General features: G+C 38.5%; 2 protein-coding genes across 10 annotated transcripts in view; one reads left to right on the plus strand and one right to left on the minus strand.

Annotated features, from left to right (window-relative positions):
• The window catches only part of ascc2 (activating signal cointegrator 1 complex subunit 2), a 46,189-nt gene extending 23,343 nt beyond the window's left edge, over positions 1 to 22,846 (minus strand). Inside the window, exons 1-8 of one of the 2 annotated variants that reach the window (XM_073065517.1) lie at positions 22,828 to 22,846; positions 11,935 to 12,030; positions 10,192 to 10,350; positions 6,255 to 6,425; positions 3,921 to 4,050; positions 3,767 to 3,834; positions 3,126 to 3,236; positions 2,127 to 2,239 (exon numbers count right to left, since the gene is read on the minus strand). In XM_073065517.1, coding sequence (XP_072921618.1) covers positions 2,127 to 2,239; positions 3,126 to 3,236; positions 3,767 to 3,834; positions 3,921 to 4,050; positions 6,255 to 6,425; positions 10,192 to 10,350; positions 11,935 to 12,018 — 836 coding nt within the window. In that variant the 5' untranslated portion in view covers positions 12,019 to 12,030; positions 22,828 to 22,846. Of the gene's footprint in view, positions 1 to 2,126; positions 2,240 to 3,125; positions 3,237 to 3,766; positions 3,835 to 3,920; positions 4,051 to 6,254; positions 6,426 to 10,191; positions 10,351 to 11,934; positions 12,031 to 22,528; positions 22,623 to 22,827 lie in introns of those variants that run through there. The other variant, XM_073065516.1, reaches the window with a different exon arrangement.
• Positions 22,747 to 26,527, plus strand: part of mtmr3 (myotubularin related protein 3) — a 77,956-nt gene continuing 74,175 nt past the window's right edge. For all 8 annotated transcript variants that reach the window (XM_073065507.1, XM_073065509.1, XM_073065508.1 and 5 more), the window contains exon 1: positions 22,747 to 22,957. Coding sequence is in view for 1 of the 8 variants with exons in the window: in XM_073065512.1 (XP_072921613.1) it covers positions 22,910 to 22,957 (48 nt within the window). In the remaining 7 variants the exon portion in view is untranslated. The remainder of the gene's footprint in view (positions 22,958 to 26,527) is intronic.

Consider the following 26,527-nt stretch of genomic DNA (forward strand, 5'->3'; position numbering starts at 1 on the left):
GGGCCAGCCCCCTACCCAATATGGAATCCAGCAATAATCCAGTATGGTGGGAAAGGTAGAAGCAAATGGGAAGGTGTTATTTATTTATCTATTTATTTATTGAGATACAGTGCAGATTAGGCCTTTCTGGCCAGCAATCCCCTGTTTTAATCTGAGCCTAATTATGGGACAATTTATAATGACCAATTAACCTAGCAGCTAGTACCTCCTTGGACTGTGGGAGAAAACCAGAGCACCCAGAGGAAACCCATGCGGTCAGAGAGAGAATGTACAGGCAGTCCCCGGGTTACTAACGAGTTCCATTCCTGAGTCCGTCATTAAGTCGGATTTGTACGTAAGTCAGAATAGGTACATCTGGTATTATTTAGCGTCAGTTAGTCAAACGTTTGTCTTAGTGTATAGTATATATTTTACCTTTTTATGCATATGAAACACTTAAGAAACATATGTATTTCAATAACTAAACCACTGCGTTGCTGAGTAATAATTGTAGCTTTCATTGGGGCAGGGCCTTTCACATGCTCCATTATTCTCACTTTATCCATTACCTGTATCCTTTAAAGTTGTTCCGATCATTGACCAACTGTAGCCTAAAGCTTTTCCAATGACCGATGGCATTTCACCTCTTTCCAATCACTTTATTATTTCCACTTTATTTTCAATCGTGATCATTTTCCGTCAGCGGAACAGAAAACTGCGGATTTTATGTTCTATCGCTGAGCAGCAGTGAACCGTCTGATTGGCCTATCAGAGTTCTCTTTAGGAACTAGTTGACTTGATCAGCATTTCTGATCTGGCTATTGTTCACGATCGCACTTAATAAAAAAAAATACAGCAGCAGCCATGGGCGGCGGGTCTTGTGCTGCTCCGGGTCCTAAAGTCCACCCGCACTGAGAAAGGTTAAATGGGACAAGTGGGGGCAGTGCTGACTGGAAAGTGGGGGGGGGGGGTCAGGGTGAGTCTTGCTAAGAAATATTTAAGCCAAATACAAAGTTACACACTCAGTGTTACCAGCAACAACTTAAAATGGTGGACGGCGTCATGATCTGACTGAAAATGGCGGATGGCATTCTCCTCCCTCAGTTCGTAAGTACGAGTTGTCGGTAATTTGGACATTCGTAACTTGGGGACTGCCTGTACAAACTCTTTACAGGCAGCAGCGGGAATTAAACCCAAGTCACGTGCACTGTAAAGCGTTATGCTAATCACTAGCTACCATGGCATCCCAAAGCTGCATGGGAAGGTCCCACAAAAAGAGGAATGGGTCTTATTAGAAATGGAAGGGCAAAACAAGAAGACACCAAGAGACCTATCCTTTTGAAAGGAAAGGGGATGGCGTAGCAGGTGATCACATCTCAATGGTGGGAATTACAGATATTCACTGTATGGAAATTCATCCCACTTGGACATCCTCTCTTCTCCCCCCTTCCATCAGGAAGAAGGTACGAGAAGTTTGAAAGCACATACCACCAGGATCAAGGACTGCTTGGCCTCTCAACCTCACAATCGATCACATTATAGCCTTGCATCTTATGTCTGCCTGAATTGCACTTTCTTTTTAACTGTAACACAAACTATTAAGGGACTTAATAAATTATCAAGAAAACAAAATTATTCACATGTGATAATACTAAGCCAATTTACCAAATTATCATCTAGTAGATGGTGAGATGGAAAGCAAGGACAAGGTGAACCCTAACTTGGGTTTGAGTGACAGTAGAGTGCATGAAATGAAACAGACATGGTTGAGAGTGTTGTCAACTTGGTAGGAGCTATTTTTATGGAGCATGGAAGACATCACAAAAGCATATGTGTCAGCAATGTGGTCTTCCAAACAGAAACAATCTTGATGAAGAAAAGAGAAATAGAGTCCTTATAAAAAGGAGGTGGGAGGAGGCACAACACCTCCTGATATTAACTTCATTACCCTCTCTCAGATAACAGCAACACCATTAGTATTATTTTTCTCTCTTTTGATCTACACTACCAGAGGTATTTTCTTCATCTTTTCCGAAATCTGATGAAAGATCATTAACTTGGAACACCAATTCTGCAAATGTTGTCCAGTTCAGTGGATATTTTCATTATTTTTTGCTTTATTTCAGACTTGCTTTATGCTTTCGTACCTTTGTATAAAGTCATGCTTTTGGAATGTCCTACTAGCTTCAGGGAAAATGTCCAAGAATGCAAACAACGTAGTGCAGGTATCACACAGATACAGCAAAACATCCTTGAACTCCTACAAGGCAAAGAGTTTATCATGACATTGTTTATAAATGCAATCTGACTTGCATAACAAACCAGAAATTTTTTTTTCAGAATTATTCAGACCCAAATCTCCTAACACAGAATAAACTTGTTTAGTAGATCGACACTTTTAACTTGTGCAGCTTAACTGTAACATATAGTACCCTGAGTGTAAGAATTCTGCTATTTTACCAATAATTCTAAAGAACAAGTAATCACATGGCTCTGAAATTAAAATTGACACCAGTTCTCATCATATTACATTAATCACTTAAATGGGAGATCAAGCAGAGGTATAGTATATACTGTAGACGCAATGATGCATGCTCGAAGAGCATTCATCGTGGAAATGGTCATGAAGCAATAATTAAATGGCAAGACCCAACGAACATATTTCAACTAGCCATTTAAAAAATCGTTGCTTGAATATATTTGTGGACAATTTCCAATACCAATACAAAACAAAATTATAATCATGATAGAAGCAATCTTAAATACATTTATCAATAGGTCTATTATTGCTAACAATATGAATCAGTATTGTGTTAAGAATTTATTTAAAAATATTATTTTTAAATCATACACAGAAATTAATCACAAGTGATGCTGCTTGTACAGTCAGTAACACAGAATAGTGTGTGATTGTTTAAAGAACTAATCAGAGCTAACACATTTTGCTGCAAATTTTGTTTTAAATATCTTAGCTGTTAATTTCGCCAAAATATTTTTTACTGCTTGGAGCACATTTATTCTTCTTGGTTAACATAAGAAATACACAGAAGAGATTTTGAGAGATTGTTTTCCATTTACAAAGCTAAAGCTCTATTATGAATGCTTTAGTGATTAAACTTATTTTTAAGAATCAAAGTGAACAATACCTGAAGAGGCATATCCATGGGTGAAACTTTGGTTTGACCATCAATCTTTTGAGGGCAATTGGAATAATTTTCCAGCCTTAAGCCACACTTCTCACAAATGTTACTGTAAACCTTGAAGAATGAAAAAAAATATCATAATATTACAGATATCCAAACTCAGTATTTTTTTTATTTTCACCTTTTCATGCTATCAGGAGTCACATTAGCAACATCACTAGTCAAGGAAACCTTGGGAGCTAAAATATTTACTGGATAGATTCTGGTATTTGTAAGATATATCACAATAATTTCACAAACTTGCTGTGGAATGTGTCCCGAGAAAATGAGGTGAAAATAGTTACTTTATTTCATATATAGTTGAGAGGTGATATATATTTCTACAGTCAGGGTCAGATTTAAATTCTTGTTCCAGAAAAAAAAATATCAAGTGCTCTCAGTCACTCTCAGGATTTTGCATCTATTTTTACACAATTGTCAAATCTATTTGCAGAAACACAATAGTTACCTTTAAGGTATTCCAGATATAAATGTTTACAAACAATGATGCTTTTCTAGTAAACTTACAACAACCTTATACAATCTCTACAAAATTTATAGTCAAGTAATTAAGCTATAGAATAACCACAAATCAGTTTCAATACCTGGAGGATTGTGGGCACTGTTTCATTCAGATCATTAAAATAATTTGGCTGCTGATTAAAAACATTTCCTGTGGATAAGAATAAACTCAATTAAAGTACAAATAATGAAGATCATCCTTTACAAAAAAAAGCTACACATTTCTTCAAGACTAACCAATCATTTTCTTAAGAAGAGCAGCATTTCCTTTTCCAAATATTACGCACAAGTCAAAAATTTTTGGGATGTCGAAGAGAAAGCCGTCATAGATAATTTCTCCAAAAACACTGGGTGTAATGAAGTGTTCCTAATGAAAAAGAAAATAGTTGGAAAACAATTAGATTCATCTGATCCTACACGTATGTCTATCAGCCCAAATTAAAAATCAGGCAAACAGCTCTTTAGCTCTGCACATTTTTGACAAATGAATCCACAAATAGATTCATTAGTGCAATCTTAATTGGCAAAATATAACTGGCATCAAAAACATTTTGTTTTAATTGCAGAATGATTATATTCATTAAGTGTAGTTGAAAGGTTCACCCACACAAAGGCAGGCTACAAGTTATTCGAATTCCTGGCCAATTTGATTGTGCACGCATTTCATTTTCATTCCAGCACCTTTGCTCATTTTTAACGTGATTGTTTTATTTTAGAAAGCACAGTTAAGACACAAGAATCCCCAATGTAAAATGGTATAAACAGTTTTAATACAATCATATATCGGATCCAATTATAGTGAGCAAATAAGCTGCTATTCTATGTTTGTCGGGACCCCTGGTAATATAGAAATAATTAGATCATTATTCAATGCAATAAGGTTATCAGCTAATCTCGATGTTTCGTTTATACAGTATTCAATTATGATAGGCCTTCTTGAGAAACCTATCTTCCATTAGTTAACGAGTTTCCATTCACCTGGAGAATGGAGACGCGCTAACAAACAGATCTCGAGTTCAGGATACAGAAGTATTCAAAAGGGTCTGTTCACGTGAAAAACTTATGAGTCTTCCCTGAGATAAGTAATATCATAAAGATTGCAATATCAGAATGAAATATTTTAAATGAAAATCAATCAGCTATTAGGTCTCAGGCTGATCTCTGCTATATTGTTAAAATAAAGATACCATTTGGCTTTTTAAGGACGTCATAGTTTAAGTGGACATCCCCTTCTTATATTTAAGCAATAAACTTTGAAATCACACTAAAATCAGAAACAATTTAGAAATGTAACTATTTTTTTCTCGAGAAAAACACCCACTTCTAAAACAACCTCTACAAATGAAGTTCTCTACAAATATTACAATTGAGAAAGACAAGTTCTGAAGAACAAATACCGGGTAATAGAACTGTATACTTAAAGTAGATGGATTATTTGGAATGTATCTCATAGACTCAGAGTTATACAGATGGAAATAGGCCCTTTGACCTAACCCACCCATGTCATCCAAAGTGGTTATCTAAACTGAACCCCATATGCCTAGATTTGGCCCATACCCATCTAACATTTCCTAACCATGTACATCCTAGACTTCGATCTTCTGTAATTCGTTTATTTACCCTCTGATGTTAGAAATGAATTTTCCCACATATTCTTCAATTTAAATAGATTTTGGTCTGTCTCTCTCTCAGAAAATTACATGGTTATGGGAGTAAAGTTAAAAGTACACATAAACTGCACCATGCTGACCCAGCAATGACCTTGTGAGGAAACTAGTCTATATCCTGTTTGTAGCTGAATAAAACAAACTTGTAAAGTTATTGATGCAAAAAATACACAAGCACCAAATGTACATTTCAGAAGGGGAGACAATGCAGTCAGCTGAGGTACAATATGATTGGTGATGATACAATTATTCTCAGATAAAATACAGAAATGCATGGGCACAGAACTCATTTAAATTTACTCTAGCAAAGTATACTCAATGTCTAATCAGATAAGTATCATGAAATGTTTTATTGCACAACCCGAGGCAAAAGCTTATAAATAACAACTTCTGACCAGAATATCGAATACATGCATGCAAATTTGTTAGTTGAAAGAGGTAATTGAATTTGATTTTGAACCTATTTGTCAAATATTATTTTAATATATTTGATTAAACAGTAATGAAGTATTTTGTAAATCTCCTACTATCCATAACAATAACTTTATTCAACATACCTGTTTATTTATTGAGATACAGCGTGGAATAGGCCCTTCCAGCCACACCGCCCAGCAATTCACTTATTTAATCCAAGCCTAATCACGGGAGAATTTTACAATGACCAAGTAACCTACCAACTAGTACGTCTTTGGACTGTGGGAGGAAACCAGAGCACCTGGAGGAAACCCACGTGGTCACAGGGAGAATGTACAAACTCTCAACAAGCAGCAGGGACCTGGGTCATGTGTGCTGTAAAACACTGTGCTAACCACAACGCTACTATGCCACCCCACTACTTTGGTTCAGCATTTGCTCATTGAAAACTAACATAAAGAACATATTTAGAAATAAAATTATGATATACTTTGGACTCTTTGTGGGTGGACATCCTAAGAAAGGTCATAAAGATGTTGCGATGAAGGCGTTTTTGCATTTCTGCTATGGCTGGAATTGAATTCACCATTTCGTCATACTGACGAGGTGTGTAACGCAAGAAAGAGTCCAAAGACTTCTGCAGAGTCTCATCAAAAATAACCTAAAAGTGAGCAAAAAAAATTACATTACAGTAACATTTAAGGTATTCAAAGTTTACACTTCCTATCCATTTGTTACCTCATAAATTCTTTGACCCCAAATTTAAAATAGAAACTAACCATCCACATACATCGCACTAGTTAAACAATTTTTCCACTGTGTCTTTCTTAGCAATGCCCCGCCATGTGAGGATATGATGTGATCATATGACAAAGTTTGTTTTTTAAATTGCATAAGTTAATCCACTACTTCATCTATACAGAAATATAGTAGGCAATTCCCAAATACAGTAGATACTGGTTAATTGGGACACTGGTTAATCGAGGCAACCACCTACTTGGGACACCTCTCAAAGGACAAAAACTAATCGAGAAAAAAGCCAGGATTCCCTTCATTTATTTGGGACACTATGCAACTTAATTAGGACAGGAGACTGTTGCTGAAGTTTATAACTAGCGTCAGTGAGTTGGACACCACACCGTGCTTAGAGCGAACAGTTTCTAAAAAACATCAGTTGAGTATGCTTGTGTTCAAAAATCAGCGATTTTTATCACTGATTTATGTCGAGAAAGTAAGACAATTCAGAACTGTTTTGCTCACTGCGGTTTCAAGCATTCAGGCTTGGAGCTGCTAGAAATGGCCGAGAGTGAAAGTGGAACGATTCCACTATTTCAACAAGTGAGGAACATATGTGAGTACAGCTAAACGAAACAGTGTTACTCCAGGGCCAAGGAACAAATCATAGTCACACACAATACAAGACACATAGAGCATATATAACAGTAAAAATACAGTCACACAAAAAAAAGTCTAATTCCCTGAGTCCATGAATGTTGGTTGCATCAGTCTGTAGTAGAACACAATATGGCTTGTCTTCTGCCAAGTGAACACTAGGGCGCAGCATTAACTCCAGCATGGACACTGCACCACACTGCCTCCAGCACTCCAATGCCTTCGTCTCTCCCAGGCGGCTGCAAACAGGCGAGACCGCAACCTGAGTCCTAGACCTCGCTATGTACGGGGCCACACAACTCCCCTGCTGTCTGCCAATAAACCAGTTTATGACAGCTCTCACCATTGTAGAGAAGGCCACATTGGAAGCACCAGACCCCAGCAAATTCACAGGTGAAGTGTTGCCTCAAATTGAAGGACTGTTTGGGGCCCTCACTAGAAGTGAGGGAAGAGGTGAACGGGCAGGTGAAGCACCTTGGCTGTTTACAGGGATAAAATCCATAAGGGAGATTAGTAGAAAAGGACAAATGGACAAGGGAACCATGGAGGGAGTAATCCATGTGGAAATCTGGGTCGGGGGCAGGGGGGAAGTAAAGATATGTTTGGTGGCTGGATCCCTTGGGATATGGTGGAAGTTGCAGAGAATGTGTTGGATGCAGAGGCTCATGGGATGGTAAGAATGGCGGGAAGATGGGATGAACCAGACAATCGGGAGAAGTGATGGCAGCATCACTGATGGAGGAAGGGAAACCCCGATCTTTGAAGAAGGAGAGCATTTCTGATGTTCTGGAAAGTAAAGTCGCATCTTGGGAACAGATGTGGACAAGATGAAGGAAATGAGAAAAGGAAATAGCATTTTTACAGGAGACAAGGTGGAAAGAAATATTATCAAGATAACCGTGTGAATCGGTAGGTTTATAAAAGATTTCGGTCAAGTTTGGCTCCAGAGATGGAGATAGAGAGATCAAGAAAGGGGAGAGGGGTGTCAGAAATGGACTAAGTGAATTGAAGGGCAGGGTGGAAGTTGGAGGCAAAGTTGGTGAAATTGATGAGCTCAGCATGGATGTGTGAAGCAGCACCAATGCAGTCATCAATGTAGCGAAGAAAGAGTTGGGGACCATTACCAGGAAAGGCTTGGAACATGGTCTGTTCTACACAGCCAACAAAAAGGCAGGTCTAGCTGGGGTCCAAGCAGGTGCTCAAGGCTAACCCTCAAGTCTGGAGAAAGAGGGAGAAGCCAAAGGTTAAATTGTTGAGGGTGAGGACCAATTCTACCAGATGAAGGAAGGAGGTGGTGGAGGGGAACTAGTTAGTTGTTTTATTGAGGAAAAAAAGCAGAGAGCTTTAAGGCCTTCTTGATGAGGGACAGAAGTGTATAGGAACTAGATATCCAGGCGAAAATGAGGCAGAAAGTGCTAGGGAACTGAAAGTTAGTGAGGAAACTGAGAGCATGAGAAATGTTGTGGATATGGTGGGAAGAGACTGAATCAAGGGGGACAGAATGGAGTCAAGGTAAGAGGACACGAGTTCAGTGGAACAGAAGCAGGCAGAGACAATAGGCCTTCTCAGACAGTCAGGTTTGTGGAAATTGGGGAGGAGGTAGAAGCAAGCATTGGAACTATGAGTTTGGTGGCTGTAAATGGGAGTTCTCCAGAGATGATGAGGTCAGTCATGGTGTCAGAGATAATTTTCTGATGGTCTGGTGTGGAGTCCTCTTCAAGGGGTAGTTTGAGGATGTGTTTAAGAGTTGTCACCTGGCCTTAGAAAGGTAAAGGTGAGTCCGCTACACTACAACAGCACCCCATTTGTTTTGTTGATTTGATTGCAAGGTTGGAATTGGTGTGGAGAGAGTAAAGGGCAGTGTGTTCAAAGAGGGCAATGTTTGAGATTTGAGATTATAAGATCCAAAGCAGGATGAGAACCTGATCGGGGTGGCCAAGTTGAGGAGGAGGGTTGGAGATGAGAGAAGGGATCATCAGTGCTAGGTGTGGAATTCTTGCTAAAGAACTGGGCTCGGAGAAGAAGGTGACAGAAGGAGAGCTCAATGTCATGATGGGCCTGGAACTTAGTGATGTGCGTGCAGAGAGGGATAAAGGTAAGGCCCTTGCTGAAGACAGAACATTCCACCTCAGAGAAGGGAAGGTCTAGGGAATGGAGAAGACACGGCAAGGATTACAGCTGGGATCGGAGGGGGGGGGGGGGGGGCGTGGGAAAGACCTGAAGTTGGAGATGATGGTAGGGGAAAGAAAGCACAGAGGCCGAACAACAGCAAGAAACGTCTCAGGTTGTAAGTGCTAGCAGCTGAGGTCCATGCTGGAGCCAGAACTAGAGGCCATGCAATTTGCAGTCTGAAAACATCCAGGGTCTTTGGAACAGGGGTTGGCGACAATTGTGTCACAAGTCTGGAGGCGCCCAGGGCCGTCAGAGCTGAGGTTGGAGTCCGCGAGTTTGGCGGTCTGGGGGCACCCTATTAAATCAGGGTCCAAGTGAGAAGCAGCAGGGACCACTGTCTGGGGACGTCCAGGGTCATTGAAACCAGAGTTGGAAATGGTGGGGTCCACAGTCTGGAGATGGGCATTCTTCCAATCCTTACTGAACACAAGGAAGGTGGAGAACCGGCAGTTAAAGATCTGGATACGGTGGATGATGAAATGTCAGGGAGGTCCTGTACTGTAGTGATAGTGCTCTAATTCGTACTGTATTTCATTAAAAAATACATAAATTATTACTGAGTTAAATGGTAGTTTGTCATTTTTATACATTTTTTTACTATTTCCATGTCACTTCAGCTAACTGGGGCAGCTGCTTAATTGCGCCAAAATGTACTAGTGTCGCTGTGTTCCAAATAACTGGAATCCACTGTATATGAAATTTCTCTCAAATCAGACTTCAAGAAGTCTGGAGACTCTTACAAAATATATATCTGTCTATAGCCTTGTTGCCAACCACCAAAAACAAACTTGAGATCTACCAAGAGATTTTAAAGAACATTTTATTGCGCTTGTATTTTGAAATAGAAAGGAGGATTGTATTACCTGGCACCAAAATTTATCATGAGGAAGAGATAGCAACCATTCAAGATCTCGAGCAATGAAATTTGCACGCTCCAGAAATTCTTCCACCAGTGCTGGTATGTCATCTTGAGGTGGAGGCTTATACAACACAAAGTAACATTCTTCTTTCCTGCTTGGGTGCTTTTTCAAAAATTAATACACATATAATGAAAAATCATGAATATATTAACTTTACTAAGCACAAGGCTAACTCAAAAATTTAGCCTTCATTAATGAAATATTATTCCTAACAGGCTTTACACATACAACATTCTCAATGATGTTACTGTTTTAAATTAACTTCACAACATTCTAAAGGGAAATCTGAATAAAACAAGGATGCTGAAGAAGAAGAAAATTATTTGGCAATTCTACTTTGCAATATCATGGCACCATTCAGGTATAAAAGATGGCTATACTGTCTATTAAGTTTCTATTTTTGTGGAACAGGTCTGTCAGATCCACTCTCTCTCCTGAGCCCTGCAAATTATTTTCTCTCACCAATGGTTGATTGTTTTACTAAACTTTGAAGTAATGAGATCCAGATCAAAGCTATCTGCTTAAAAAATTTGACCACAAATCACCTGTCTTTGGACAATCAGTCGCTATCTGCATCTGTGAATTTATGAAGTATCTACTGGTGAAAGCATAATTCTCTACACAAACACAATCAAATTTTCCAGTAATTTATTTTTATTTCAAGGAGAACCACCCCAGCCTCTCCAATCTAACCACGTACCAGAAATTTCTCATCTCAGAAACCTTTCCAGCAAATTCTCCCCTGCATTCTTGCGAGGACCTCGACATTCTTCCTAAATTGCAATGACTAGAATTTTACATGATACTAAGATGTTGCTCACTTTTTTATATGCTTTTTTTTACTCTTTGTGCAGTATATTCATGTTATTTTGCATCATGGTGCCATTATGTAAAAGACCTGCTGAAAAATGTGACAGTGCCCAGATTTCTGTGTTCAGTTTATAACATTTGCTCATCATCTACAGTATCACTACCCGGACTTTGTTATTACAGGGCACTCTGGCTGTTATGGAGTCTATAAACCACACACAAAAAGAGTTGCTATCATAATAATAAACCTGTTTAGGACGCCCATCAATGAGTCACCTTTTTCCAACAGCATTGGAACTATTCGCCACAGGAATCCAATTTAAGGTGATATTTTATTATCCAAGTCACTGTAATAAGGAACCCATGATGGGAGGTCACCAAGAATGGGAATGACTGGTGACTGGGTCAGATTATAAGCAACAATATTGTGGTGAGTTTGACGCTTAAGCAGCATGGAGAATGCAAAGCCAACCAAGAAAGAGCAAAATGCATTAATCAACTTCAGATGATAAAGATAGAAGCAGGGAAAATCATGTTATAGAGGTAAAAGCAAAGTCTGTATGGAGTTACAAAGTTCAGCCAGAGGGTGAATAGGTCCACTGAAAACAACAGTAAAAAAAGACATCTGAATGGTTGGCACAGGCGCAGATCTCATAATAGTAGTAAAAGAATGATAGTTATAGTATTTTCAACAGTTCACTTAAGGAAAATATGGATTCTCAAAGACATACAGCAGGAGAGTACAGAGACAATTGGAAAAGCTAGTCAAGAAGATTGGTGGAGAAACAAAACTACAAGTACATCGCATGGAGGATTGCTCTACAACTTGAGATGATTTCAATAATGGTCTACCATTAATAGTCAGAAGAATCTTACCAATGCTGGTAGCTGTTCTGTCTTCCCAGTTTTTGCATCTGGTTCAGACACAGAAATTTGATCTAGAGGCAAAGTTGGGGCCATGATGGATTTTTCCTAATGTCAATTTAACAAATAGAAGCTATCAATATACAATATTGCTAATACAATTGATTAAGTTAAACATAATACATTCATTCTTTGATCATGAATGTCAATTTAACCAAAAACATTATTAACGTTCTTAAGGAACAATATATTCACATATAATATTGCCATACATTCTTTAATGCAAGACATTCTGCAGATGCCAAAAATCCAAAGAAACACAATATGCAGGTTAGGCAACTCCAATGGAAAGAAAACACCTATTGAAAGGAAAGGACTCTATCCTGATGAGTCTCTCAGCCTAATGCATTGATTCTTTATTCCTTTCCATAGATGTTGCCTGACCTGCTGAGCTCGTCCAGCATTTTGTGTATGTCACACATTCTGTTACCTTTTTGTAGAATCCACACAAAATTGACAAATCTATTGTAAATCTACTGGAAGAAAAATCTTTCACAGAAGTTCCAGATTTGTTTATTAAAAGCTAACTACTCATAGGCAAAGGAACATTCATACTAGTTAAACAGCTGTGTAACTTTATGTTGATCCAGAGTTTTTCTCTCAATGACTGCAAGTTCTACATCCAAGGTCAATAGATGTTCAGAAAAATTGTGCATCTCCCTTTTTCAAATTAGCCACTAATGAACTAGCTCAGATTGGAATCCAAGTTTCAGGAACATAACTTAAGTAATAAAAACAAAGAATATTTAGAAATATTCAGCAACCCAACTAATACCTCAGGGGAACAAAATTAGAGTTTGGGCTGGAGGTCTTTTATTCAGCCTATTTCACTTTGATACATAATCGAAAGCAGTTTTATCTGTGCAGTACTGAGGTTTCATGAACAAACTGTTAAACCAAAACAACAACCACTTTAATTGGTAAGAAATAATATTGCATAGTTCTAAAACTTGTACATTTATTAAATACTCTACCAAATATTCCTTTTCAGAAATTAACAACAAATTAACTGCATACTTAATTAATTTGCTGTTTGTCACAACCCACTGTATACCAATTGTTTGGCAAGTTTGCAAAGGTAACAGTATTTCATTCATTTCAAAAACACCCCACATGACAAAAATACAGCAAGTCAAGTCCCTCCTATTCAATAAAGAGCTACTAGACAGGGAGACTCTTGAATTTTTTCCAATTTACATTTTTTGTGGAAAACCCAATTGAAAAGCAGGACCTTTTATCCTAGCATTCACTTTCCTTTAAGTGTAAACAACAGTTCTGACAAAGTTAAAACAAAACAGAGGAAATAGCAAACAAAACAGCCTAATCAAGATATCAGGCAAATTGAACAATTCAGAAATACTGCACACAGATTGATAGAATATTATCAATGCATTTTTGGTATTGAACAAAATACCAAATTAGTTTCACACTTGAACCAGTAAGAAAATTGGCATGATGGAAGCCAGAAAATTTAATTATTATACTGTGTATTTTTTTACTCTCAAAAGACAATCAATGAACTCTTTGGGGAGGTTTGTAAGAGTCAGCAACACCTCTACACTTGAGCAACTTTCTCAATGAGCACTTGATATGATTAATTAATTTGTTTTTCTAATAATAATCAAAACTATAACCTACATTGCCACAGTTAACTCCCCCACTCAATTTTGGTGCGGGATCATAGTTTTGCATCCATCTAAGGAAAGAGACAGCTTGAGTTTCAAAAGATGGCATCTCAGATTGTAAAGTATTCTGTATTTCACCGGAATGACTACCTAGAATTTTGTGCTCAAGTGGCTATATAATGTGCTTCAAACCTCACCCCCGCCCTCTATTTTATCACTCAAGGGAACCCTTTACCAACTGAGCCACAGATGAAGGTTTAAGCAAAAATTGTATTTTCATAGCCTATCCACTTCAACCATTGGATATAGTTTCTAGTATGATTATAAATTTGCACCTTGTTTTCAAATTATAAATTTGATTATAAATTTATATTATATTATAATGATTATAAATTTGCACCTTGTTTTCAATTCTGAGCCACATAGGTGTATCCAGAGATAGCGGCCACGTGACCGATGCACTGCCACCTGGCTGGTCGGAGGACACACCACATGCCAATCAACATTTGATCCCTCCCAACTAATCAATGCACACCTAAATTATTGGTCACCTTAATTGGATTATCTCACCCAGCCCCATGCTTTAAAAGGTGAGACTTGCCCTTGGCTGGTCCTCTCTTACAGACCACCACATTGGAGGTAAGTGCATTGATTTATGCTTGGGAAGGTCTATTGTTTGTCCTGGTAAGGGAGCTGCAGCTATCCAAGGTCAAGGGGGATAGCTGTCGTAGTGCTTTTCCCTTGTTCTTTGTTTGTGTAACTGTACCCTGTCCCCACACTGCATCCTGTGTATTGTAGTTGCTTGTGTTGACCCGACTTCCCCTTGTAAATAAATTCCTTATTATTAAAACTGTGTGTGTCCAGGCCTCTACTGTTGAGACTCAAAGAACCAGTTATTTTCCATCACAACAATAGGTCAAAAAATAATTGAAAAGAATATAATTGTAGATACTGAAAATATGAAATTGCATCATAAATTACTGAAGATAGTTATCAATTTAGGCAGCATCGACGGAGCACAAAAAAGGTTAATGCTTCGGGTCAAGAGCTAGGAGAATGAGGAAATCAGAAGTTTTACATTGTTGAGACTTTCAGGACAGGAGAATAAATATAATAGGGTGGTGACAGGTTAATCTGAAAGCAATTTTTTGTGAACTCTGTTATCATAGTTGATCTGTCTGTCAAAATGTACAGGGAGATGAATGAGGACAGTTATAGAGGGAAAAAATTGTGACCTTAACTTAGTTTTTATCTGCACAGATGTTGCCTGGCTTGCTGATATTTTTCAAAATTCATCTGGATTTCAGGAATTTCATGTGTTCTGTGTTACGAACCCCGTAACTGGGTCACTTACCAGCAAAGAGAGAGAGGTCCGCTGAAATCTGATGGTACTATTTTTAAACGTTTTTATTTATAAAGGGGCACAAAAGTAAGGTTAATACAAACATTCAGATAATATACGTCGCCAATACTCAATCTAAAGTGCGGGTATAGTAATAATCAACAATAAGAAGTAGCTCTATCGTTTGTCTGGGGTAAAAATATTGTCCGATGGAAATATCAAAGTCTCGGAAGTTCATACAGGCTTTTAGCCTTTCAGGGACCGCTGGGGTCTCACGTGTTGGAGAGAGAAAATAAACTTGCCAGCCTTTTGGACTCAACTCGTTGAATCGGGAACGTGGGTTCCCCGTTGTCATTTCGAAGTCTTTTTTGGGGTTATCAACCACTCATTCCCCAAGCTAGGGGAACCGAATCACACATGGCTCCCGAACAGCTTCCCGTCATCACGGGAGCGATGAGCGATGGTCTCTCCTTCTGGTGCGTCGCTGGGGTACTGCCTCCTGCAGTCTACTTTTTATCATGACTGGCAGATTTGTAAATGTCAATCAAGGTAGGGTGATACAATCCCCACCCCACATTGCCCGAGGGTGTCCATGTCCCTGATAGCTGGCACGTACTATAGAGTTGCAATTCACACAGGTGTCTCTAAGAACAATGGTCAAATCCGTTGCATTGTCTCTCATTTCCTGGGTCCAAGACCTGAATTAATAGCGATCTTGCGATTCTCCGGAAGGAGGGGGCTGGTCCCGCACCCTTTGGCCCCTCAGAGCTGTGGTACATTCATAACATCTGCATCTCACTATTTCTGTTTAACTACCCACATTCTCTTCCATAGTTATATTATGACATATATTGACCACTGGACAGCCTTGATCTCTGCTCTACAACAGAAATTTCCTTTGTTTTCTTCACAAGTTCAAAAAAATCTCTTACTTTTACGTGTTCTGATAAGATGCTGTTATTGAGAAACTTAAACGCTCACAATACATATTGCTTAATCTAATGACTATCTAGCATTTTTGTATTTATCTTAAAGCTACGGTACACTATGCATATTAATTATGACAAGGCCAAAGGCAATGATTCAAAAGAACCACAAGCTGCAAATCAGCTTTGCTGTTTTATCAGTTGTTGCACCAGTACACATGGAGATGCAAACCCTTCCGATCAACCACAGAATTCAGAAAGATAGAAGCGGCGGAATGCAACTTCAGTATTAGTACTGCGCAATGCGAATTTATTTTTGTTTGCTTTAACTTATCTCACCAGAACACTTGGGCATGTGCTCAGGATAAAACAACTTGACAGAAAATAAGTAACATTCAACCCATCTTCCAACGCTGATTAGATGTTCTTCTTTCCAAGGACAAATTGAGCCATAATTTGCTGAAAGCTTACCAAATACAAGATATATTATGTTCTGACTAAATGATGAATTCCATTATTTTATTATAAAAGACATTAAAATTCCATACTAATATTTAGAAAGATCTAAAGGATTCTAAGAGTGTGGTTTTCATAAGTTATTGGTGATAGTTGTATACAAGATGGTTGGAAGTCTCAAATTAATATTTTGGTATAATAAATTGCAAGTAATATTTGTGCCTCAGAAATTCTTATCAATGACCATTTCCAACAAGGCAGAACTACCTATCCTTGATCTTCAATGGCACAGTTATCAATATCCCGGGGGTCACCAATGACCAGATACTCAACTGGACTAACCACATAGATAACACAGCCACAAGAACCAGACTAAGGTTGGGCATTGTGATCAGTGACAGACCCACAAGGTTTAAATCAAGGGTGTGGTAAAATGCTCTTCAATTGAGTACAAGGTCATTAACAAAAGGCTCAACATCACCCAAGGCAAAGCAGCCCATTTGATTGACTTTCCATCAACCACTATGCAGTCCTTCCCCCCCCCCCCACCCCCCCCCCCCCGATACTAATGCATGATGGCTGCAGTGTAAACCATGCACAAAATGTACAGCAGTATCACTCAAATTTGTGAACTCTAACCCCCAGAAATACAAGGGCAGCGGGGGCATGGAAACATGACAGTGGCTAGATCCTCCTCTAAGTCACACATCAACCAGACTTGGAAAAAGATTGCCAGTGCTTCACTATCATTTGGTCTTAATCTTATAATTCCCTGCCCAAGAGAAGTGTATGCAAATCCTCAGAAAAAGGAAAGAAGATCATCACGACATTTTCATGCTTGATTAGGGATGTGCAACAAATGCTATCCTTGCCAGTAAACATAATTAATATAAACTTCAGAAGACTGAGAGGGGATCTTACAGAAACATACAAAATTTTGAAAGGGATAGATAAAATAGAAGTAGGAAAGTTGTTTCTATTGGTAGGTGAGACTAGAACTAGGGGATATTGCCTCAAGATTCAGGGAAGATGATTTAGGACGGAGATGAGGAGAAACTGTTTTTCCCAGAGAGTGGTGAATCTGTGGAATTCTTGGCCAAGGGAAGCAGTTGCAGTTTCTTCATTAAATATACTTAAGATACAGTTAGATGATTTTTACATAGTAAGGGCATTAAGGGTTATGGGGAAAAGGCAGGTAAATGGAGCTGAGTTTACAGACAGATCAGCCATGATCTTATTGAATGGTGGGGCAGGCTCGATGGGCCAGATGGCCGACTCCTGCTCCTATTTCTTATGTTTACGTAAAGTTACAAAGCAGTTATTGAACTGATTTTATAAATTATCTCTGATTCGCATACAAAAAAAGGCAAATTAGATTTGAAAATGAAAGGAGAAATTACTGAATCAGCAGTTTACAATCACACACTGGGAACTGATGTGTACATTAGTACAGATGAGCAAAAAAAACACATTGCACTTCTGTCCTCTTCCAAACTTACTGCAGAATCCTTCTTCTGTCAAAACTACATTTTTACCTTTCAAATGCTAACTGAAAACTGCTAATTTGATAGAATCTGCACTTTGCTTCTTTCAATGTTCACTGCCCATGGAGTGCAGTCATGGGCAGTGTAGGCAAAATTATCAAAAGAATGTCAAATATTATTTCCTTGAAATATGGATGAAATCTACTGAACTTGAACAAGAAAGAGTCTGCTTTCATTTTCTCCTAACTTTCTATGAAGGGTATTTATGTCAATGAGAATAAATAATTTATGCACTGTGATCTCTGGGCCTAGGCACCCTAGCTATCACAATCACCATTCTAATTTGTCCAGTTCTGTTAAAATGCCATTAATTTATGGAATCTCCTCTCATGCTTTTAAAACTTAATGAATAGAAGTCTAATTAACTCAATCTTTCTTCATATATCTGTCCCATTACCCCAGGAATTCTCTATATTGCAAGAACATCCTTCCTCAGATAGAAGACCAAAACTGCACACAATACTCAAGGTGCAATCTTATCAATTCAATCACAACATCTCTGCTCCTATTCTAGAGTCCCATTGTTATGAAAGCCAGCACACAACTTTCTTTCTTAATCACCTGCAGGAGTTATGTGCTTATTTCAGTGAAAGGAACACCAGAATCCCCAAGCACTGACTCGCTTCCCAATCTAACACCATTCACATAGCAATCTGACTTTCATATTATTACCATCAAAGTGGTTAGTCTCACCTTTATACTGCACCTTGCATGTATTTGCCTACTCCCTGAACAAGTACAAATGAACCTGGAGTTTCTCTGCATGCTTGTCAGGTCTCAACTTACCATCCAGTGCTGTATCATCCAACAAATCTGGAGATACTACATTTAGAACCTTCATTAATATTGAATGAGTTGTGAATAACTAGAGCCCCAGTACCAATTTCTGACATATTCTATTTAGATTGATCTTAGAGTAGGTTCAAAGGTCAGCACAACTTCATGGGCCAAAGAACTGTAAAGTTCTATCCCACTAGTCGCTGCTTTTTACTCAGCCATTTTTATTGCTCCGCCATGTTTCCTATCAAACAAACAGTTCCCTATCTATTCAACACCTTACCCCAAATCCCACGTGTTTCAATTTTGCAAGGCAATCTTATACTGCACCACATTCACTTGTATACTGGTTATACCAATTTTCCTTTCACAAATCAATGCTGCCTTTGTCCAATCCGGTCACCATTTCCCTAGAACTCTACTTTTACATTTTAAAAAAAACGAGTCTAGTATTTTTAACACTACCAATGGGCAATCTGTAATTATTTTTTTTTCTCTACTTTCTTTTTAAATATTAGCTAGCCTTCAATCCACAGGAAAAGAACCACAAATTCATCTACGATTTCTAGGGCCACTTCCTTAAATGTTCTGAGAAACCAGAAAAACTGGAATCTGATATATATCAAGCATCAGTTCCACTAACATCATTTCACTAATAATACCAATTTCCTTCAGTTACTCTCTCTCATCAGACCCTATGCTTCCCTCCATTTCTCAGACGTTATATGCTTTCTCCATTGTGAAGGCAGAACCAGAGTCTGAACTGAATTTATCTGCCATTTCTTTGTTTTCTGATAAAGTACCCTGTCCTGACTGTGAGGGAAATGAATTTGTCTTCATTTCTTCTCAGAACTTTTATACAAAAATTTTTGTTTTCATACTTTCTTCAAGCTTATACACATACCGGTACTTTCTCCTTACTAATGAATCTCTTTGCCCTCCACAGGTTTGCTGCCGTTTTCTGACCTTTTTATGTTTCTCCACCTGGACTAATACTATCCTTAATTTATTCTGACATGAACAATCAAACCACTTCTCAAACTTTGCTTTTGTACCAGATAGCAATGAACAATTTCTATGGTTTATCCATGAACTATTTAAACATTTGTCTACTGTCAAGCCTTTAAGTAATGTTTCTCAGTCTGTCAAAGCCAATTAATTTACACCCCACATCTTCACAACTTTCCTTATTGACACACCATTGTCTCAATATTACCGTATCTCTCCTGCTCTTCATCCTATGAAGATTTCTCTCAAAGTATGGTCACTTTCTCAAAGGATTTTGCACAACAAGCTTGTTTACAGATCTCTTCTCATTAAAGAGGACCTGGTCTAGGATAGTTCATTCTCTAGATGGTTCCTCAACATACTGCTCCAAAATGCTATCATATCATTTTCTCGGAATGGCAGGTGGTGACTAGTGGGGTGCCACAGGGCTCTGTATTGGGACCACAGCCGTTTACGATTTACGTCAACGATTTAGATGAAGGCATTGAGAATAACATCAGCAAGTTTGCTGATGATACTAAGCTGGGTGGCAGTGTGACATGTGATGAGGATGTTAGGAGAATTCAGGGTGACTTGGATAGGCTGGGTGAGTGGGCAGATACTTGGCAGATGACGTTTAATGTGAATAAGTGTGAGGTTATCCACTTTGGGAGTAAGAACAGGAAGGCAGATTATTATCTGAACGGTGTAAAGTTAGGTAAGGGAGAAATACAAAGATCTAGGAGTCCTTGTTCATCGGTCACTGAAGGTGAATGAGCAAGTGCAGCAGGCATTGAAGAAGGCTATTGGAATGTTGGCCTTTATTACAAAGGGAATTGAGTACAAGAGCAAGGAAATCCTCTTGCATTTGTACAGGGCCCTGGTGAGACCACACCTGGAGTATTGTGTACAGTTTTGGTCTCCAGGGTTAAGGAAGGACATCCTGGCTGTAGAGGAAGTGCAGCGTAGATTCACAAGGTTAATTCCTGGGATGTCAGGACTGTCTTACGCAGAGAGGTTAGAGAGACTGGGCTTGTACACGCTGGAATTAAGGAGATTGAGAGGGGATCTGATTGCAACATATAAGATTATTAAGGGATTGGACAAGATAGAGGCAGGAAATATGTTCCAGATGCTGGGAGAGTCCAGTACCAGAGGGCATGGTTTGAGAATCAGGGGTAGGTCATTTAGGACAGAGTTAAGGAAAAACTTCTTCTCCCAGAGAGTTGTGGGGGTCTGGAATGCACTGCCTCGGAAGGTAGTGGAGGCCAATTCTCTGGATGCTTTCAAGAAGGAGCTAGATAGGTATCTTATGGATAGGGGAATCAAGGGATATGGGGACAAGGCAGGAACCGGGTATTGATAGTAGTTGATCAGCCATGATCTCAAAACGGCGGTGCAGACTCAAAGGGCCGAATGGTCTACTTCTGCACCTATTGTCTGTCATAAATGCACTCTAAATATTTCTCCTCTCGGTTTATTGTTAATTTAATTTGTCCTCTTGCCCTCACAATGTACCTTGTTATGACTTTACACTTTATTGTCTGCCGCACTGCACTTTCTCCGTGACTAACTTTTATTCTGCAGTCTGCTATCGTTTTACTCTGTACTACCTCAGTGCATTGGTGCAATGAATTGTTCTGCATGAACAGTATGCAGGGCAAGTTTTTTCCAGTCCCTCAATGCACATGGCAATAGTAAACCAATGAACCAATCTATAACCACATTGAAGACACTCATAGATACAGTTGTACCCTCATCTTTAATTTCTTGCCTAATGCCATTCTCTACATTACCATCACTGTTTTGAAGTTTGGAAATCCCTCTAACAATTTCTGCTCTTGGTTTCATCAATATGGATTCCATGTTCAGTTCTCAGAGCTAATATTTTTGCTCACTATTGTACAGATTGCTGCTTTACTGATGATGCTCCGACACCTTCGTTCACGCTTTGCTTCTCTTCCAGAATGTTCAGTTCCCAACCCTGCAGCCACGTTTCTGTAACTGCAACTATTTGTACTGTTATTTTCTACTTTTAACAAACTGTCAGCAATGATTAACATAAAATTTCCTCAACTTCAAAGTAAGCCAGCCATATGTATCTTCTAAGCACCAAATAGATGAGTATACTAACACAATATTTTTTTAAAAAATCTGCAGACCTACTATCAAATTTCCGATTTTCTTTGTGCAACTTAAGATCTTAATCACAATAATAAAAGACACTGAACAAATTTGAGGAAATCATAAATGTACCAAATTCCTTGCTCTTGCAGTAAGCCAACTAAAATGCAAAATCCGACTTTGAAGATAGGAAGATGGCATCACAGAAGTTATGATCCAATATTTTCCCTTCTCCATCATCTAGCTATTAACTCAGTTCGTTTGCTGTTGACTTCTCTAGGCACATATAAGATCAACTGAAAGATCAAAAGCCTGAAACATCAGGTCTGTATCCACCAAAGTTCCCGGTCAGCTTTTTCTAGTATTTAAAGGACTCAAAGCATATTTATTATCAAAGTATATATGCAGTATACAATTCTGAGATTCGTCTTCCTTGCAGGCAGCCAAGAAACAAGAATCATGGAACCCATTCAAAGAAAGAAAACATCAAGCCCTCTGTATTTATTTCAAATTTCAAAAGGCTGCAGTATTTGACGTCAGAAACGTGTAGAACAATGTAGTTTTATCACTGAACATCCTCGCAAGTTAAGTCAATGAGTTATAAAATATAACCATTCTCAAGAAGACAAGTATCATGTCCAAAGTCCTGGATTCACTTCCTATGTCACACATAAGGGCAGAGGAACATAGTCATAAATGCGATTTGACAAAGAAACGAGCTCTGTACAACTTAACATTTACAGAATTATTTGCTTAGGATCAAACCTTATAGCGCTCCAAATGCTGACACCAGACCACCCCAGGCTGGCTGCCGACAAGCTCTGCCGGTTCAAAGGGCGTTTCCAAGGAGTTGACGTGGCCCGCAGCTCCGTTTGAAAACAAATGGTCGCGTTCAGCCAATGCGGCCGCGCTCCGCCGGAGGGGGCGCGGCGTCCGCTCGTGAGCGCGCGTGGCCGCCGGGTGACGTAGCGAGGGTAGTTGACGTTCCCCTCCCCTCCCGCCGCCATGTTCTGAGCCGGAATCCCATCTCCTTGGAAAGAAAAATAATAACAAATGAAAATGACCTTTCTTCAGTGAAATAAAAAGGCAGTTCCGGGCATCGAGGAGTCTTGTATTCGAGTGCTCCCGGACGGAAGGGACAGTTTTATGTTGTCTGCGCTGGGGGGAGAAGCCGGTAGCTGGTCTGGTGCTCAGGTTAGTTTACAAGTTGTTTGCTTTCAGGGTGTCCGCCCTCCATCTTGACAGCGTTCGGGGATATGCGCCGTATACGCGCTGCTTGGCTTTTAGTTTCCTTTTATTCTTAAAGCCTCGCCGTCTATTTCTTTGGACGACATTCCCGTCCTGTGGAAACGTCAGCCCCGAATGGCATCCATTGTAGCCTGAGCGGAGTTTTTAACTGGATGGGAGCCGCCGCAGTTTTATTGAATGAGTAGTCGTGGGATTAGTTCGTGAGGGTTTTGGTGCTGCTCAGCTGATGTAGTTGCTGTTCGCCTCTGTCCAACGTGGCTGCGTTTGCCTTCTTCGCTTGGTGTTTATAATGAAATATCTTGGGCGCTTTCCATCTCCCATCCCTCCCCCCTCAGCTTGAGGCTAATGTAAGGGGGTTCAAATATTTAGTTTCATGCTGCAATTCATCTTTTCTAGTGACATCAATTGAAAATTCCCTGAACTCGATATCATAAACAGCTTAAATAAAATCAATGTTTTAAACGCATCTTTTGTAGATAACTACGGTACCATTTTGCAAAGTGTGCAGTCAAAGGTCATTTTATTTTTGATAACCAATTTATTACCATTGTTATTTAAATGTTACTGAAAGCCATGTAGGGTGCCCTGAGTGATTCCAAGTTACAACTTTTTAAAAAAATATATCAATATATGCTTCATTTAGACATCTAATTAAAACCAATATAGTTTTAAGCAAAACTGGCATCGTGTCAGTTGATATTTTCTAATTCTCACCTTTTAAAAAAACTGTTAATTTCTATCACCTCATGTGACGTACTGATAACACTGGTTTTTAGAAGCAGTGGTAAGTGGTAAATATTCGAGAAAATCGTGAATATGAGTTGAAAAGAATTGCTGTAAGCTGCCACACTACATAATTTTTGGATACTAATTGAATGCACTTGAGCTCTCGTGATTTCTGAGGTATATCCCCGGGAGAGCGTTGCCGCTTTGCAACATTCGCTTTTGTTTATTATGCCTTTTGTCATTTGATTAGAGTAAGGGCAGTCTGTTTCTGAGTAAAAACTTTAAAATTTAAATTTCTGATGGGAGAATCTATGGGAATTTAGGTCTGAATATTTACCCATAAATGACTACAGTCTTAAGAATATTTACTCATCAAATGACTACAATGTCCCTGAATCAACCTGTGGCTTCACTTGCCACCTTGAGTGTGATATCAGAATCAAGGTGTGCTTACTTTAAAGCTGATAAACTGAGCTAATCGGTAGTAAAATGTAAATTTGTGGACAGTTAAGCCAACTGCTCTGAATCAGACTTAAAAGAAAATTCATGAATGTTTCTTGAATATAGAACATTCCTGCTTTTCAGGGGTGAAGTAAGTCCTAATGTGAAACTGCCAAATTCATATTTTTAAAATTTTCAATCTTCAAGTGCTAACCCATTTATTTTAAATGTAGTATTAAGGGTTCAAATGCTGGTGATGTAGCACATTGTGAATAATTCTAATGCTCGATTTTATTTTAGGTGAAAAGCTAAATGTCTGAAACTGCCACTTTAAAACCAAGAATGCTTCCATTAAAGTAGATGATTTAACTTATACCAGATTGTATTTTTAAAAATTTGTTCTTTATCATGTCATCTAAGTTTTGATGTATGAAGTTATTCTGAAGTGGTTTTCCCTCAATCATTTTGTTTTGAGACATCACACTGCATTTGTAACTTCAAGCTGTTGTGTTGCAGCCTCCAAAACTCTGATAGTGTGTTTATAGAAACTGATTTGTTAGTTCCTGCATGATAAGGCATCTAAGGTCATTAATGCTGTAAAGTTTCAATGTGCAACCATAGGAAGCTAGGCATTCTGGGTCCAATTTAATGCTGCTCTTTGGGATGGAGAAGGTAGTGACTGAGTTTTAAGCAGTCTTTCAGTATCTATAGGTATATGAGAATATGGTTGTCAATCAGATATAATTCATCCTTTTAATCTTGTAATCAGCTGCATCTTTTTTTGTTTCAACTGAGTTTGTCATGTTATATTCTTTCTCACTTTAAGCAATTTATATTTGGTTTGTATCATTTTTGATAAGGTTTAGCTTTGTTTCAATTATGTTGGTAACTGGATATCATGTACATGACACAGTTGGTGTATAATTATGTACAGTGGTGAACAAATGGAGATTTCTAAACTAATTTTTTTCCTATAATGTTAAAATGGTGTGCTGAATAATGCTGAACCAAATTAATTAGTTGGAGTCGGAGCTTGAAATTTCCCCTGCATCTTCCATAAAGAGATGCTGTCCTGAGATATACCAGACTCCCAACAGTGACAGTAAGACCTCTATGTAGCACTGCACAAAAAAATTCAAAAAGTCCACTATGCTTTTGATAGCTAGAGTATTGTGAATCCAATTTTGCCAGGTGTAAACACTGAACAATTTAACAGATTCTTCAAAAAGGTGGCATCCATCATTAATGACCCCCTTCACCCAGGACTTGCCCTGTACTCGCCCTGTACTCTTTGCTGCCATGAGGGAGAAGGTACAAGAGCTTGAAAGCACACACTCAACAATTCAGGAACAGTTTCTTCCCTGCTACCATCTGATTTCTGAATGGACGTTGAACTCATGAACACTATCTGACATTTTTTATTTCTACTTTTTGCATTTAGTTTAAATTAAATATATAAATCCACAGATTTTTCTGTAATTATGTATTACATTATACTGCTGCAAAGACAACAAAATTCAGGACATATGCTGGTGATATTCAACCTGATGCTGAGCTTTAAAATTGTTTTGACTAGGCTTGGCATTCAGAGTCTATATTTAAATTTAGGGCTTTGCACAACATTTGTGGATTTTTATTCCATTTAAATGGATAAGAACAGAATATTGTGTATTAACCAATAAGACCCATAAATTAGCTCCTTTGTAACGAAGATAATTTATTCATCTTCATTTGGATTTCTAAACTGGCTTTATTTATTTTTTTAACCGCTCAACATTTTTCCTGAAAAGACTGGCCAAGGTATGAGCTAATACTTAGAATAATGGTTGGCCTTTTGCCCCTTGGACAGTGGTGAGCTTCAACAGCTAATGTAAATTGCTTATTGGAGCCATTTGAGAGGCAGCCCCTGTCCAATCTTTTGCTGACTAATTGTATGTATTTGTAGTTTCAGTGCAAGGTAGTGAATCAGATATTTCTTGCCCAACTTTAAATTATGCCCATATTGCTGCCTCCTGAGATTAAAAACTTGGCACAAAGCCACATCAGTTTTGTAAAATTTATGACTGCATAGCTGAGTCATTTGCTGTATTAACAAAACCATCAGTGGAACCTTCAACCTGTTGGGAAAACATTTTGGATCCATAATGGGTTTGGATATTAGGAATACTTGAAATTTAAAATTGTCTTTCTTTAATACTTTGGCTGCTTTTTCCCTTCCTAGCCATCTAATCTCTTCCAGTCAATAGAACTTTGAGAATTTTGCTTTTGTTACTAAGCATTTCTCTTCCTCTTAGCAGAAATATTGACCTATAACCCTAAAACTTTGGAATTGTAATGAAAGTTTCCACA

This window comes from Hemitrygon akajei, chromosome 14 (assembly GCF_048418815.1).
Source record: "Hemitrygon akajei chromosome 14, sHemAka1.3, whole genome shotgun sequence".
NCBI lineage: Eukaryota > Metazoa > Chordata > Chondrichthyes > Myliobatiformes > Dasyatidae > Hemitrygon > Hemitrygon akajei.